Below are 17,734 nucleotides of genomic sequence, written 5' to 3'. Positions count from 1 at the left end.
GTTAGAAATTCCTGGTTTTCCTTCACTAAATTAGATCTCTTAGTACATATAATGTGACCTAATTTCCTGGTCGCCTGGCAATGTCTGCACCGTAGTACAAATAGATTGAATTTTATATAGATTTGTGCAAATGTATTCAAATTCATATGTCAAAATGTTTTTATTTACTGTTTTATTACAACATTGAGCTGAGACCAAAAGGAGACCGATAAACTTGTAAGGAATGCAATCCCGTAAAAAATTACAATCCCGGTATTTGCGGAGTTGGGCATTTTTAATCCCGGATTCCACGTGGTTCGTAGACCCGCAGGTTTTTTTTACAGTATAGGAGAAGCAGGCGACCGTACAGTCCGTCTAATGGTGGCTACTGCCGCTCATGGATATCTTAGATTAGATTAGATTCCTAACAATCCTACCTGAAGTCGACTACAGATTGGCCCATCTCTGAAGATTAAGGTGGAATGCATCGGAAATGTATGTTGCCTTAAAACACATATGTTGCCTTGTATGTTACCCGTCAAAGCGGTACATAGCAGCTTTGCATTGCTGTTATAAACAAGGAATAGGTCTGCGCTGGTGTGTCCGGGGTTGAACCTCAGGATTCTAGCACCTTCAAAGACTCCAACGTTGTCTATATTCTTTGTCTAAGGCATTTGCGAATGTCGTAGGCAATTAGTTGACCTAAACTTATGCACTATTCAATGTTAATTATAAAGTCAAATGTCGTCATTATTTTATACCATAGACCGAAGCCGTTTTAGCGTTCTCGGTGAAGCTACTATCACATTATCAACTTATTATTATTCAATTTTAAGTGAATTTTTTACCGACTTCCCAAATAACTGTTTATGTGTGTCCAGCGATATTTTCGCGATGCCGCGACCGATCGACATAATTCAAACACCATTGTGCGGCTAGTTGCACAGGGGGTCCCATTTTGAGGAAATTGAATTTCTTTGCCAGTTTTACCGGATAATTGGAAAAACCCGATTTCTTTTAAATATATTCAAGTTATTGGAGTATTTCTTAACCAATTTTATTTTGTTTTTGTTCATTGCGGCAGTTTCCTACCTTGACATGGGTATGGTCTGATGATTAGAACTTTGAGTTATGGAGTGGGATTCATCATCACTACCCCTGTTTTTACATATTTTATGACAACTTCTGCTTCTGATGATCATAATCATGATCTGCTCACCCAATTATAAAAAAACTAAGCAAAAAACGATAAAAAAGACTAGCAAATAAAAAGGCACAGACGGCATGTGTGAGTCAGCCGTCCGAGCAGCCCAGACGCAGGGGGCAAACTGAAAATCAGAGCCACGACGCAGTTTACCTGCACGTGGCACATGCTGAGATTGTCCTTTTTCGTGGTCGTTGCAACACATATTATTGTAATAACTGATTGTACATTTTATTGTCCTTTTGTTGTTGTTTTATTTTTTTTTGTTTTGTTTTAGATTATTGTTATTTTTTTTGTCTCTCTCTATTATAGTATCTCATTTGTGTTGCAATTATCCGAATAAATGTTTCTTTCTTTCTTTCAATTCACATGAACTTTGAATATCTAGAATAACATGATATGATGAAATATTCGACCTTCAACTCTCCAACCCGGATAATGCTAAGGTGCCTATTTTACCGTTTTTAGATTTTATCATAAAAGCGTGTTTTTTAGTTTTTTGAACTTTATTTATTTTATTAATTTTTAGTATTACGTATTACGTTTTAGAGGGTAGTCGGCCGCAGCTGACAGCGCATCAAAGTTCACGATTATAGTAATTTAAAAATTCATTTATGATCTTATAAGTGCTAAATAACAATTATAAAGGACAGTACAGTAGTGTTTTTCATAACAGTGATATAAATATTAGTGGTCAAGAAGAAATAACAACATAAAAGTGCAAAATAGCTTGGAAGAAATAGTTCATAATTAAGCTTCGGATACTATTTTATTTGCAAATAGAAATTGATCGTGCAGGAAGAAAAAGAGAGAATGCTAATAAGATGCTTCCTATGATGCGCAAACCTCGAATAGACACAGACTCAAACCCAAACACAAGCGACATCTAGTAACGAGAAGCAACAAATATCGATTCATGATGGAAGAAATAGCAAAGGTATTGAAAAAAATACAAGATGATATTGAAGCTCAAAACAACACAATTAAAGAAATGCACAAGAAAATAACAGACGACGTAAACAGAAATACAAACGAAAGATTCATAGAAATAAATAATTATCACAAAGAATTAACCGAAACAGTTAAGAAACAAGAAAAAGATATAGAGTATCTCGACAGAATTATGAGGAAGAAAAACCTGATATTTTTTGGCGTACTGGAGAACGAAAAAAACTACTTCCAGCTGGTCTCAATATTATGTAACATTATTAAAGAAAAATTGAATATAATATGTAACGATTCAGACATAGAGCATGTTAGACGCATTGGCAGAAAAAATGAAAAGCCGAGACCAATAGTAGTGACTCTACTCACTATGGGGAAAAAAATAGAAATTCTTAAAAACAAAAAAAGGCTAGAAAATTCACCATATAATATAAAGGAAGATTTTTCAAAAAAAACTCTAGAAAAAAGAAAGCTTCTACAAGTACAAGTTCAAAAATATAGAGAGGAAGGAAAACTTGCAGTAATTAGATACGACAAAATCGTGTTTTTAGAAAATCGAAACAAAAATGATTATAACTCAAAAAAGAGACACCTTTCACCATCACCCGATACACAGATAAAATATATACAAAAGGAAAATACACAACGATTGAAGAAAACAAAATCAAACATATCAAGCTTCTTTTCACCAACAAATATAAAAGACAAACAGCACGCCGAAGAAAACAGCAAGGTATCCCAAGCAGACAATAATAAATAGCAACCAACGAGCGCCCCTCAAACTCTCCCATTACGGCCGGTCACCGTGGGAGATGTAGACCAAAACCCGCCAGGGAAAGAAACACTAAGCAACTCAACTATCACGAACAACACAACAAGTGAAGAATTAAAAGAGCTATATGTAGCAACGTACAACACTAGAACTTTATCCACTTATCCCCTTCTTCTAGAATTATCAGAAAGTCTGAAAAACATTAACTACGACGTAATTGGGCTATCAGAAACAAGAAAATTAGGTAATGCAATTGAGGATCATAGCGACTTTATTTTCTGTTATATAGGACAAACCCCTGGCCTATACGGGGTTGGCTTCATAGTAAACAAGAGACTCAAACATAATATAACTTGCTTTATTGGCTTATCAGAACGGGTGGCTTTGATGAAATTCAAATATAACGACTTAGATGTAAGCACAATACAAGTATATGCCCCCACAGAGGCCTCAGAAGATGCTGAAGTAGAACTCTTTTATCGAGACATCGACAAAGCCTTACAATTATGTAGCGGAATCATAATTGTAATGGGCGATTTCAACTCAAAAATAGGTCAACCTAAACCAGAAGAAAACTTAGTAATGAAATGCCATGGCTATGGGAAACGAAACAACAGAGGTCAAAGATCAATAGAGTTCGCATCTGAAAATAAGTTATTCATTATAAATACTTTTTTCAAAAAAAGTAATAACCAAAGATGGACTTGGAGATCTCCAGACGGTGTAACAAAAAACGAGCTTGACTATATTCTAACGAACGAACATAAATACGTCACAGATATTCAAGTCATAAATTTACCTTTCCCTTCAGACCATAGACTTATCCGAGCTAAATTTTCACTACAGATCAAGAAGAAAAGCCGTAAGACCTACGGTAATAAGAATAAAAGAATTATGTTAAGAAACAAGGACGAATTATTGAGATATCAAGAATCATTACGAATCTATATGGAAAGCTTAATTCACTCGCATGAAAAGTGTAATGTCCAAGAATATTACGATAAAATAATAAACGGAATCGTCACTAGTCTTAAAAGCGCTCACATGCCTCATTTAAATAACAACAAAAATTGCATTATTTCAGAGAGAACACAAAAATACATTCACCGAAGACAAGAACTTCAAAGATCCAAACCTAAATCACAAGAAATGAAAAATGAACTAAAATCTCTCTACAAACTCATTAGTAAATACATAAAAAACGACTACTCTATATACCGTGTTCGCACTATTGAGAAACATCTTACTGATTCGGGCAGCCTAAAAAAAGCTTACAAAGACCTAAGTCATCATAAAACGTGGATAGGAGCACTCGCCGGGTCAACAAATACATCATGTAGTAGAAAAGAAATACTTAACAAAGCAACAGAATTCTACCGAAATCTATACAGCTCACCAGCAAATAATACTAGAATACAGCATTCAACAGAAATTACACACACCAGCGAGGCAGAGCCAGTAAAAGAGTCGGAAGTTATTAAAATAATAGAATCGCTTAAGGCAGAAAAAAGTCCAGGTTCCGACGGAATTACAAACGAGATGATAAAAAATGGTTGCAAGCACCTGGTTTACCCACTAACTCGCCTATTCAACATGGTCCTCGATACCGCTACTACTCCCCTGCAGTGGTCTGAATCCGACATAATTCTACTCTACAAAAAAGGAGACCCGAAAGACATAAATAATTATCGACCTATAAGTTTGCTCTCTACAATGTATAAAGTATTTGCATCGCTTATAGACAAGAGAATAAGAAAATTCATCGAGAAATATCAACCTATCGAACAAGCAGGATTTAGAACGGGGTTCTCAACAGTTGATCATATACACTCAATAGAATTAATAATAGAGAAATACCAGGAGTTCCAGAGACCACTCTACATAACCTTTATTGACTACCAAAAAGCCTTTGATACCATCCATCACACTTCAATATGGGAGGCGCTACAATCGCAACACGTAGACAGCAAGTACATAAAAGTTTTGCAATACTTATATGCAAATTGCAAAAGTAGAGTAAAGCTAGATACCGTAGGTCCTTCCATACTCATCAAAAGAGGTGCAAGGCAAGGAGACGCAACATCATCTACAATTTTTATAGCAGTACTCGAATCTGTCATAAACAGACTAGACTGGAGCAGAGTCGGTCTCAATATTAACGGTAAATATATAAGCCACCTGAGATTTGCTGATGATATCGTTCTATTCTCGGAAGACGTCAAGGACGTGCAATTTATGATATCAACGTTGCACGAAGAGAGCATAAAAGCGGGACTAGAAATAAATCTCAGCAAAACAAAGATATTGACCAACCACATCCAAGCACCCATATATCTTAATAACACTTCAATAATGTACGTAGACACTTATACATACTTAGGAAAGCAAATTTCTTTCAGCGCCCAAAACAACGAGGCAGAAGTGGAGTGCAGAGTCACAAAGACATGGAAAAAATTCTGGAGTCTAAAGGAAATATTAAAAAGCAAAATGCCAACAAAAGTCAAGAAAAAGGTAATGGATATATGCTTACTGCCCTGTCTCACCTACGCATGCCAAACGTGGAAATTCACGACACGACTGAAAAATAAAATTACTTCATGCCAGAGAAGTATGGAAAGAAGCATAATGAATATCAGGAAAATACAAAAAATACCACATTCAACCATAAGGCAACGGACTAAAGTAAAGGACGCGCTTAGCCATTCGATGGCGTTGAAATGGCGATGGGCGGGACATGTAGCCAGAATGAAAGACGATCGATGGACATCTAGGTTGACGTCATGGGCAGGGCCTTCCGGCGTCAGAAAAAGAGGCAGACCTTTAATGCGGTGGGATGATGACCTAAAACAAATGGCCGGGACAAATTGGATACAAATAGCTAAAGATAGAGACAGATGGGCTTCTCTGGAGGAGGCCTTTACCCTCAACAAATGAGGGGTTCTTGCTTATTGCTGCAAACTGAAATAAAACGACAAACATAAAATAAATAAATGCAAAAAAAAAGTAGTTAAGTAAAAACACGAAAACATAAAAAAAAATGCAAATATAAAATAACAAAAATAAAAATATACTATATTATGTTAATAATTAATATCATACTTTAACCAAAATAATCAACTTATGTTTAAATCTAATTAATTTAATTTTGTTAATAAAATAATCAATATGTAAATTACTTAATCAATATAAATATGCAATTTAAATTTAATAATTATGTATAGCAGGAAATAAAAGGCTTTTTTATTTTTATTTTTATTTTATTTTATATTACGTTTTACCCTTTGAGTACGGAATCCTAAAAATCATACAATCATACAAGATTGCATTATAGATATGTTTCAATATATTTGAGTTATAGAAAAATAACATTATTAGTTTTCAAAACTAAAAATCAATCTAGTAACTTTGGGATGAACTTTCTCTACGGCGCTTGAACAATCTCGCCTCGAAAATCGTTAATCCTGAGGATGTTGATAAGGACAATGGTACAAAATGATTAAAATCGTCTATTGTCATCGGTTTTTGATAATTTGTCAAAATTTTGAATTAAACTGAACGTTCAAAGTGGATAGAAATCGGGTTCAAAGATTCCGTTACTCTGTTACGTATATACATACATACATACAACCCAAGCTAATAAAAGCGTGTTAAAAATCACTTATATAGACTAACACTATAATAATATATATATATATATATATATATATATATATATATATATATATATATATATATATGCCTTAAATCAGCGGTCGGCAACCGACAAGGGCCACTTAGTGGCAAAATAAATTAAAGGCGGGCGGCACTTGTAATATAAACCCCAGAAGCCGAATATACCTGTAGGCTCGACTTGGGGGGCACTACCGGGCCCCCAGATAATTCATCAAATCCCATAGAAAAAATGAAAATGCTCTTCAAATTGTTAAAACATATAGAATTTAATTAGTACACGTAAATTACGTTTATATAACATTACGTTTATAGCTAAATAATTATGGAATTTAAATAGAAATTAAAATTACAAAATTACTACTACACTCGATCATTTATTGTCACTATTGACTATAGGGTTGTTTGCGGTTCGTTCATGCATTTATTTTGATATTATTAGTACAACAACAACAACAACAACAAATACTCTTTATGTGCACACCACAATACAAGAAAGCCATTAAAAATATTAGAGACGGTATACAAAAAGGCGGTCTTATCGCTAATGAGCGATTTCTTCCAGATAACCTTTGGACGGAGTTAAAGATATATGAGACATGAAGATTTTAGCTTGGTTTTTAGTTTTAAACTACAAATATTTATCAAGCTTTTACTAGCTTGACCTGTAGATATAAGTGTATGCATCTGGATATGTAGCGACATCCTTGAAGGCGCTGTTTATTAATTTTGAAAGATCAGATGAATTCAAAATTTAGAACAATTAGCAATAACCGATGACAAAAAACGATTTTAATACTTTTGTCCTTATCAGAATCATGTGAATTAACGATTTTCCCTTCGTAGACGCGGCCACAGTTGTCTTTTCCAGTTTAAATGACAACACAATGGAAAAATAAACGTTTAATATATATTTATTTACAATCCCTTTTTATTTTTATTCTATTAACATCCTAGAAAAATCCAATTACCGAAAACACAAAACACATTAATTTAAATATCAAATATAAATATAAAGTCATAAAAATATAATGTGCAATCCTAAACAATAATTGCTTCTTTCTGCCATACTCTGTGTTATTCAGATCATCTTTCACAATATATCGCCGAAGACCTAGGATCCACATAACAATCAACTCTATATTTATTTATTTACAATCCCCTTTTATTTTTATTTTAATAACATCTTAGAAGAATCCAATTATCGAAAACACAAAACAAATTAATTTGTATATCAAATATAAATATAAAGTCATAAAAATGTAATGTGCAATCATTAACACAAATTGCTTCTTTCTGCCATACTCAGTGTTGTTCAGATCATCTTTTATGATATATCGCCGAATGCCTAGGATCCACATAACAATCAATTCTGTGTTGTCTACGAGGCTCATGTCACAGTTGAATAAGACTTTGTCGGTGGTTGAGAGGCTGTTGTATAAACTCAGGGTGTTATTATCCTCAAATAACCATTCGTTCAACCCAAAGTAAGACAACACTAGTCCCAGATTGTTAGCTTTTTTGTAAATTTTCAACAATCTGAAAACGAAAAATATATGTTAAGTTTTCGTTTAACAAAACAATATTGTTACGGTCTTATTCATAAAAAATGCTTATAGAAGGTTTTAAGCACTCATTAGTTAAAGTGTTCAATCCTTACTAATATTATAAATCCGAAAGTAACTCTGTCTGTCTGTCTGTCTGTCTGTCTGGTTGTCTCTTCTTCACGCCTAAACCACTGAACCGATTTTAATGAAATTTTGTACAAAGATAGTCTGAGACCCGAGAAAGGACATAGGATAGTTTTTATCCCGAAATTCCTACGGGAATTAGGGATGGCGATCTAAGATGGATTAATCGGAGAATCGATATTTTGGACCTGAAAAATCGATTATTTTAATCGATATTAGTAAGGATTGAATCGTAAACTATGCATTTGATCAAGTGTTGATTTTTAGTAATGTTGTTGTCCCTGAGCCCACGAAGGTTTCAGAGTTAGTCCGACCAATTTGGCGCTACTGTCATTCCAATGAAGGTACGAATTTTCAGTTTTATGTATGTTAGTATGTCATATCATCTTCTTTTAAATGCGGGCGAAGCCGCGGGCAAAAACTAGTAAGCTTATAAAACGTTCTATAAAATTGCTTATTCATAAACGTTCCATAAACCTTCTATAAATAATGTGCCGCTAAAGTCAACTATAAATGAAAATGTTGCCATGATAGTGAAGTTGGCGAACAAATTGACAAATATCGATAAATATCGATAAAATATCGACAAATTGACAAATATCGATAATTGATAAATATAATTAAATTACATTATTTCGTCATAAAAAATATTCTGTCTTGACATTCTTGTCAATGCGTTGTCGATAAAACCAAATAACATGTCAGTGTCATTGTACTCGTATTTGTAAATACCGCGAATTTAAAAATATTTTATTTGTTAAAATGGGATGTGAAGCAATAGTTGTTAAAAGATAGAGGAGTGGTAAAATTGGTTGGATATTCATGTTTTATATAATATTGATATAATAATATAAAGTTAAATTCAATTAAGTTTCGTTTTGTAAACATTCGCAATATCTTATGGCAGTAAACCCTGTATTTCAAAAGGTGAACCAGGACCTCTGCAATCTAATTTACGATCATTACGTACGAGACCAATTATATAATTTACTGTCGATTTATTAAAGCGATAACGCTTCCTATAGTCTTCGTGGTATAATGAAAACGGATCACTCTTTGGTGCAATGTTCTTCGAAGTGGACGGTTTTCTAGATTTTTAATAATATCTAAGCTTTGTAAAATTTACATTGTAATTTAAAATAGTGATATAATAATGTTATTTATCGGATATTAAAATAAATTATTTCACGTTTGTATACAAAATGGACATTGCCATAATTTATTCAAAACGTATTGTCAAATTAGGTTAGTAATCACTAATCAGCTGTTGAGAGTCGGCCATCTTTGTCTTATAGCACTGTTATAGTAGGGTTCTGGCCTCTATAAGTTATAGAAGGCTTATAGAACGGTTTAGTGCCTAAAATGCGTTACGAATAACACTTTTTGACAATCGTACTATAGCAACGTTATAAGTGTGCTATAACTTTTTATGAATAAGACCGTTAGTCTATTAGAGATGGATACGAGTTGTGTTGAAATCTCAACAAAAGCAACCACGTGAAAATGGAAACCAAGTTCAATATTAAGATAAGCGTAGATGTCGTTCACGGAAATAAGAACAGAGACCTAATTAGATACCATAATATACTTCAGATAATCTTGAAATTTTTGTTATTCAACATACTTAAATTGATTTAAAACATTACTTCACACAATGCTCGATATAAAAACTTCTTAGACTTAACAGTCTTATACACACATTTATCTATGTTCCGGTTTAGCATTAACTTTGATAATAAATATCCACAAGTGACCTGGTCTCTGCTACTTTGGCATAGGGAGAACTATTGCTAGGCCAGGCGATCACCTGGCCTGCGGCATTGCTCCAATAACATCAGATCGTATCTTGTACATATTATTGTACAATTATATGGGAGTTGATTAGAAAACTTCAAAAGCGTGATTCAGGAGACATGTGGCGCCATCTCTTGACGAGTTACTGAAGGAACAGTACCTTAGTTTCTTCCCCGTGATATAGAGAGCGCTGTCAACGATGCTCGCAGGAATATAATGCAGCAACCAGTTCAATATTATGTAGACAAACTTGTGTTTCGTCAAGATGGTGAAGCCATACCATATTGTTTTGGGAGATGCGAATTCCCTAGCTCGAGTGTTTACTGTAAGGAAGTGATGGCCTGCAAATAAAAATTGTTATATAATAGGTCTCTGTACTCTCTGACCTGTACTCTTAGTACGAGTTTTTACGTTTTGACAAAAATGACTTTTTGTTTTTGTTTATTATTACGTACGATTGTATCAGTTCTGATACAATCCGCTAGGGGCGCTGATTGGAAATGTATGGGCAAATACGTAATGAAATACCAATACAATTACGTTTTTACAAAAATATTTTTTGTAAAAACGTAAAAACTCATACTAAGGGTAATAGGATGGTAAGGGTTCAATCGGTTTGATCTGTCAGAGTAAGGATGTAAATATAGAATATAAATATTAATATATTATATAGTTTTTCACTCACTTTTTAAGTTTTTTTTATAATTTATAATTGAAAATTCCACCCCTTAGGGGTTTTGAAAAATTATATGAAACTTCATCGCTTTGGAAGTTAGATATCTGCATTTTAAATTTACGCTCTTGGTTAATAAATAAATTGTTTTTTTTGCTTTATGATAATTCTACTCCTTATTTTTATACCTTTTCTTACATCTTTTAACAGTTTAATGAAATAATCAAATAATTGTTACGCCCAATAACATTTTTTAACTAACAAGACAAGAGATCTTAAAAAAGTTCTTAATGGTACCTATGTGAAGTAGACCAATACGTACTTGGCAAGCGTGGCAGACTATGGCCTAATACTTCTCGTTCTGAGAACCCTGTGTACCAGTGGGATAGTAAATGGTTGTCGACGAAGGCAAGTTAAGCCAAATCTTATCCTGAATATATCCATAATATTATAGTAGGGGAGCCCACTATGCTAAATGTGTAGAAACTCGAGCGTCATTGGGACCTATACGATTTTGTAGATTAGACATTAGAATGAAAAAAAGGTTTTATGATATTTTTCGATTCAGGGGGGGGGGAGGTTTCTTATTCTGACGATTTCAAAAAAAATATATAAGAATGTATGAATTATAATTAAGTATTTTCCTAAAAATGAGCATTTTCCTTTAGGTTGTGATGCATAATTACTTCCCAGGGATTCCTATCAGATAGCATAATAATACAGGATGTTTCGTTTTTCAAAATGACTTTTTTTCACTACTTCGACGTGTGGTAACCGGTAATTCAGCAGATTATGATGTTGCCCGTTTCCTAGCATTATTTTCTTTATATTAAAAAGAAAATTGACCACGCTCGAGCATGTCCAGTGATCGATTTTTTTGATTCTGCAAACACGTGTAAGGTATCTCCCATATCTTAGTCTGACGCGCTCGAGATACTCCCGAAATCCCCTCTTGGGTTCCCCAACTATTACTTACCCAATGAAATATGATTTCTATTACTGGTCACATTGTAGATCTTCGTTTGTCTGCCTGGCTGTCGGCGTGTTAGAGCCGTCTCCCTGCCAGCGGCCACCAGGGCATTGGTGACAATGTCCACTGGAATGAAGTCTATACGACGGTTTCCATCGCCCAGCATTACGTGGATCATGCCCAGAATAGCGCCGAGTATGAGCTGTCAGAAACCGAAGATATAGTTATATAGCTTTAGATTAGGTAGCCAGCGTGGTGATGTAATTTCTTTTATTTAATCTACTATACAGTCCATCTGTTGGTAAGTGGTCAGTTGCGTCTACAGATATTTGTGACCAACTCCGTATAGAGCAAGTCCTACCTGAAGTCCATCACAGACCCGATTAGACCCTGAAGTCAGCAATAGATATGTTGCTACCCCTCAGGACTAAGATTAAGCGCTTCGTGGAAGTGTCTAGCTTGGTAATATCTTTGTGTCTCCTGAGTAGACCTACTGACGGTATCACACAAAAATATTCTTCTTTCTTATGGTATTTTGTATAAATAGTTCCACTTACCCCGCTAACTCCTAGTACCTGGTTGGAGTCAACCCATCCTGGAGATGGCTCCCGGTATGCTGCAATTACTAAAACAATATTTTGAAGATACTGTTAAAACGCTGCAAAGGGATTCCCCTTGAAGTGCCACAACTGTCCCTGTAGTTTCGGGACCAGAATAGGGCGACGGTATCCCCTGCCTGTCGTAAGAGGCGACTAAAAGGGGGCTTCCGGGGTTGCGGGCGGCAAGAGTGAGAGCTTGAATCGCCTGGTAAGCGACTCTGGGAAGGGCGGCGGTATGTGTGGTCGCATACCGTCGTACGCACCAGACGGTGCGGCGAGCGTCAAGTTCACCTGGGCGGAGCCCGACGGGGCAACGCGCTAAGAGGACTCCGGTTGTGTTCCTTTGGAGATCACGGAGCCCTCTACGTAGCGCCGAGGACGGCCACCGGAGGGGTTTTAGTGCGGTAAGAATCCCACATAACCCTGCGTCGCTCCCACGGCACGGGGTACCTTTTGAAGGTTTCCCCCTCGTAAACAAAAAAAAAGGGATTCCAATAATACAATATATTCTTCCATAATAATATATTATTATTATTTACAATAATATATTATATCTTCATCCAATACTTTATCACACTTCCTTCGCAAAAGACATTGCAAAAATCAGATGACATTAACATTACTCAGAGCAAGACTGTATATTTCAAAAATATAAAAATAAATAAGTATTATAAAAAACCTCCAGTCTCCAAACCTACCTACAGCTGGTCTGACGATGCACACAGGCAGGTCAGCTGCCATCGTCCTCACCGTCTCCTCCGCCACCGCCTTTGTGAATGTGTACGTGTTTGGCCAATCAGACCCACGACTGTCAACAAATATTAGGCAAATTTCAATAATTGATACCATTTTTCTAAATAAAGAATGTCAATGAAAAGTTTTACTTATTTGTAAATTTTTATATGTAATGTATTTTATATGTAAAAATATTAAATGAAATAGCTTATTGTAGGGATTCCAAATATATTTTTGTTTTATCCCAGGCGTGTGCTTCTAATTTTTCAAAATTATGAGCATATTAGAAATTAATTATCACTTGCTTTAACGGTGAAAGAAAATACTGTGAGGAAACCTGAGAGCGAGCAGAGAGAGCATACCTGAGAGAACTTTAAAAAAATCTAAAAAGTATGTTAGGTGAAATCTACTAATACACGCTTGGCCAGCGCGATAGAATATGGCGTAATCTTCTTCAATCTGAAAGGAGACCCATGCCTAACAGTGGGACAGTAATAGTTTGACGATGACGACACTCACCTTTTTAAAATGTCATTAAGGTAGTCAATCTCATTATTCTCCGCCAACGTAATCATATCCTCAGGCGCTATCGGAGCCTCGTAGAAATCTTCACGCACTGCCTTATTGATACGATGTTTAGTAGCATGAGAGTACGCAGTGGACACGTGCACCATTGATCTGTTAACATTAACGTTATTTTAAGGAGGTAGAACCCTTTGTTGAACGATCCAGAGGAACGATCGCTTCGACGATTGCCTAATAACATGTTCTGATTTTAAATATCTTTGCTACTTATTAACACGCTTTTATTAGCTTGGGTTGTATGTATGTATGTATGTATGTATGTAACAGTAACGGAATCTATGAACCAGATTTCTATCCACTTTGAACGTGCAGCTTAATTCAAAATTTTGAAGAATTATCAAAGACCGATGACAATACACGATTTTAATAATTTTGTACCATTGTCCTTATCGACATCCTCAGGATTAACGATTTTCGAGGCGAGATTGTTCAAGCACCTTAGACAAAATTCATTGCAAGTTACGAGATTGCAAACAATTATTGCTTTTTTGTTTCAATAAGGCGTAACTGTTATAGCGTGATTTTTAGTTTACAAAATAATAATGTTATTTCCCTATAACTCAAATGTTCTGAAACATATCTATAATGCCCTCTTGTAGAATGATTTTTAGGATTCCGTACTCAAAGGTTAAAACGAAACCCTCTGCGTTCTGTTCGTGTGTCACTGGGCTTATCTCTTAAATCGTAATAGACAGACACTTGATTTTTTTACAAACGATGCATAATGGTGGTCGCTATTACAACAAATACTAAGTAGTATAATTGTGGAAAAAGTGTGGGGCGCTTTTCGAACCTGATAAATGGAGCACCGCAAGCTTTTTCCACAATTATACTATTTACTGTTCCTTAATTGATTCTTAGATTGAAAATTATTTCCTCCTTTTTAGTTGATTTTATCAGAAAAGCGTGTTTTTTAGTTTTTTGAACTACAATTATTTTTTAATATACGACGACGCGACATGATGATGATGATTTTTACATTACACTTGAAATTATTTCCATAATTAAATCATAAGATTATTTCTAAACAGAACGCCACGTTCATTCACGATTTAACTATAAATTGCTTGCCTTCAATATTGGTGAATTAAAAAACTATCATTCCTTACCCCCGAGCGGGTTGATTTTCCAAAAACTGTGAAACAGGTGTTATATTATTTTCAAAATACTTATTTTCATAGACCTTTCTTTAATATAGCGGATTTTTAGAGGCTTTCATTTAATTAACTCCTTATTGTATGATATTTTTTTTAGGTGCTTAATTCATAACAAATATTTTTAATGGTATTCATAGGCCGTAGTTATTAAATGTGTGATATAACTGAATTATTCCACTTACTTAAGCTGGCGACAAGCCCTGGCCAAGAGCATCATTTCCCTGGTCCCTCGTACATTCGTGATGGTCGCAGTACGTACGTCTTCTTGGAAGTTTACTGTTGCCGCCATGTGGAATATTACATTGACCTGCATGAAACATAATGAACGTGTTGTTCAACATTACGTGAGATACAATTCAATCAGTATCCTTAGTATGAGTTTTTACGTTTACTCGAAAACGTTTACCGTTTGCGTATTCTATACTATCTACTGGTGACAGATTTTTCGAATAATATTTAACTCAAACAACAAAGTATAATGTATGTAATGTGATACAATGTAACGTAACCTAATACAATGTAATGTAATAAATTAGAATAATTTAGTGACAAATTTGCATGTCCTACAAGACATGAATTATTCTGCAACTAAACGATTTGATTTGAATGTGGTCTTCGGGGGGCAGAGGAAGGTAGTGGTAGAACTCTTTGTGGTTCGACTCCGGCGGCACCACCGCCACATCTATTTGTACCTAATAACAGCAGTGTTAGGCGCTGCTGTGTTCCGGTTTGAAGGGTGTGTTAAGGGAGACAGACTTTTCCGAGGCGCTCCAGCTTAGTCCTCAGGAGTAGCGGCGCATCTGTGGCCGACCTCAGGTAGGAATACCTAATCCTATCTGGGGTTGATTACAGATGTCCATGGGCGGCAGTAGCCACTTACCATCACGTGGACTACATGCTCGTCTGCTACTCTTATATTTAAAAAAAAAACAAATAAAAAAGAGGATCAAGCAGTTGCTCAGTAGTATAAACGACATAATGGCATCGAGCACAACAACAGGAAGGTAATGGTAGAATCCATTGTGGTTGGTCTCCGGCGTCACCATGCCCCATCTTTTCCCGCTAATAACGGCAGTGTTTAACACTGCTGTGTTCTGATTTGAAAGGTGTGGTAAGGGAAATATGCTTTTTCGAGGCAATTCAGCTTAGTCTTCATGGCAGTGTCACAAATGTGGTAGACCTCACGTAGATATCTAATTTTATCTGGGGTTCATTACTGATGTCCATGGGTGGCAGTAATTGCTTACCATCAGGTGGACTGCATGATTGTCTGTTACTTTTATATTATATAAAAAAGCTTAGCTCTTCACGCGTAATGGCATGTCTGTGGCCGACCTCAAGAATCAATCTAATCTTATCTTCAGCTAGTTATAGATATCCATGCGCCGCAAGCGCGAAGCGCCGCACACAGAGTACTATAATAAAAGAAGACATTACCTCCTCAGTGATAGTCTTCCAGTCATCTTCACTCAGACCCATCTTGAGCTCTCTCACATCTCCATCTATTGGAATTATTTTGTCTGTGAAATTTGGGTACAAACTTTTCAAAGGATCGTATACCTGGAAACAAATCTCAAATAAGCTTGTGATATAGAAAAGATGTGCTGAACAAGCGTTCAGGAAATTTAGTGTAAGTGGTCAATGCACATCTGTAACACTGAATAGTATTAGCCGACGTGATCAAGAGCATTACTACCACTGCAACCAAGTTGTAATTAATGAAAGATATGTCCCACAGGCTTATCCTCGCTTCGGATGACCAGAGGGCTGGCAGCTATATTGCAGTTTGTACTGTGCACGAGATCTTGCTGCTTTTTGCTGTAGAAGAGCTGTGTTGCGAGACTTTTGTTATACGTTTTATACAGCTGTACTTACTGGGTCGGATAGGATATCGTGCAGTCTCACTTGCGCCGGCTTTCCTTTCTTCGGTCGAAGCAAAACGTACACTTTTCGAACATTACAAGATCTGTCAACATTTTTTTTTTATTACAAGCTTTAATTAATAATAGGTGTTATAATTTAAATAAGGATGGGAGTCCACAAGAGACGCACCCTAAAATAGAGAAGAAATCAAATTTACATGAACATCTAAAAGAATCCAACAATTTCTAAAAAAGTACAAACTAAATCAAACCTGATGAGTTTCTCGATGAGTTGCTTCCCCAGAAACCCGGAGCCCCCCGTTATGAATATTGTTGCGTCATCGTACAGCTTTGCCACGTCAGAGTCGCCGCGCAGAAGCGCTTCTTCTATGTTCCTGTGCTTCGCTTTGAATGCTGTCTCCACTGCTAGAGCTGGATCCATCTATGGTAATGGTCTCTGATTTATCAAAGTTATGTGTTTATTAGAAATTAATTAATTATCATTTGCTTAAATGATGAAAGAAAATTGTAATTCACCAAGCGAGTCTTCAAAACCTTAAACAAAGAAATTCTCACCGTTGTGAAGTTTACAAAAAGTCGCCTAAATTGCTTTAAGCTGTTATCCTGTCAGAAATTCCTGGATTTTCCTCCACTAAATTAGTTCTGTGACTACATATAATGTGGCTACCTTATTTCCTTATCGCCTAGCGTAGACTGTACCGTAGTATAATTAGATTGATTTTTATAGGAATAGATTTGTGCAAATGTAGGCAAATTTATTTGTTGATTTTTTTTTATTCATCGTTAAACAACATTGTGTTACAATGAATATAAGCTGAGACCAAAAGGAAACCGATACACTTGGGAATAAAAAATGTAATTCGGGATTCTGAGAATCCGATACTGTAAAAAAATTACAATCCCGGCATTTGCGGGCTGGACATTTTCAATCCCACCAGATCCCACGTGGTTAGTAGACGTCACAGGTTTTTATTACAATATAAGGGTATAGAATGCCTCGGAAAAGTATGTCACCCGCACCCTGAAAGTGGAACATAGCAGCTTTGCATTGCTGTTACAGACAAGAAATAGGTGTGGC

The 17,734-nt window shown here is 35.6% G+C and overlaps 1 protein-coding gene across 1 annotated transcript; it reads right to left on the bottom strand.

Moving 5' to 3' along the window:
• Positions 1-10,050: 10,050 nt before the first annotated feature.
• LOC140756822 (fatty acyl-CoA reductase wat-like) lies at positions 10,051-17,077 on the bottom strand. The gene is made up of 10 exons (XM_073092354.1): positions 16,908-17,077; positions 16,649-16,739; positions 16,211-16,333; positions 14,956-15,080; positions 13,551-13,709; positions 12,995-13,104; positions 12,255-12,322; positions 11,704-11,899; positions 10,215-10,395; positions 10,051-10,105 (listed from the first exon to the last, which is right to left on the bottom strand). Exons 1-10 carry the CDS (start codon positions 17,075-17,077, stop codon positions 10,051-10,053), a joined length of 1,278 nt encoding a protein of 425 aa, XP_072948455.1.
• Positions 17,078-17,734: the final 657 nt, after the last annotated feature.

This window comes from Epargyreus clarus, unplaced genomic scaffold (assembly GCF_041222505.1).
Source record: "Epargyreus clarus isolate Ecla_fem2 unplaced genomic scaffold, WU_Ecla_fem_2.2 ptg000036l, whole genome shotgun sequence".
Classification (NCBI taxonomy): domain Eukaryota; kingdom Metazoa; phylum Arthropoda; class Insecta; order Lepidoptera; family Hesperiidae; genus Epargyreus; species Epargyreus clarus.
Note: the sequence above shows the minus strand (reverse complement) of the source record. Positions and strands in the feature narration are given on the sequence as shown.

What these genes read in the sequence shown, in the direction of transcription:
- LOC140756822 (XM_073092354.1), bottom strand. Translation starts at nt 17,077, where the DNA reads ATGGATCCAGCTCTAGCAGTGGAGACAGCATTCAAAGCGAAGCACAGG. An exon ending in AGGGCTTGTCGCCAGCTTAA is followed by an intron (nt 13,710 to 14,955) that starts GTAAGTGGAATA and finishes TAATGTTAACAG; the next exon opens with ATCAATGGTGCACGTGTCCA. An exon ending in TAGAAATCATATTTCATTGG is followed by an intron (nt 10,396 to 11,703) that starts GTAAGTAATAGT and finishes TTTTATTTGCAG; the next exon opens with GCCATCACTTCCTTACAGTA.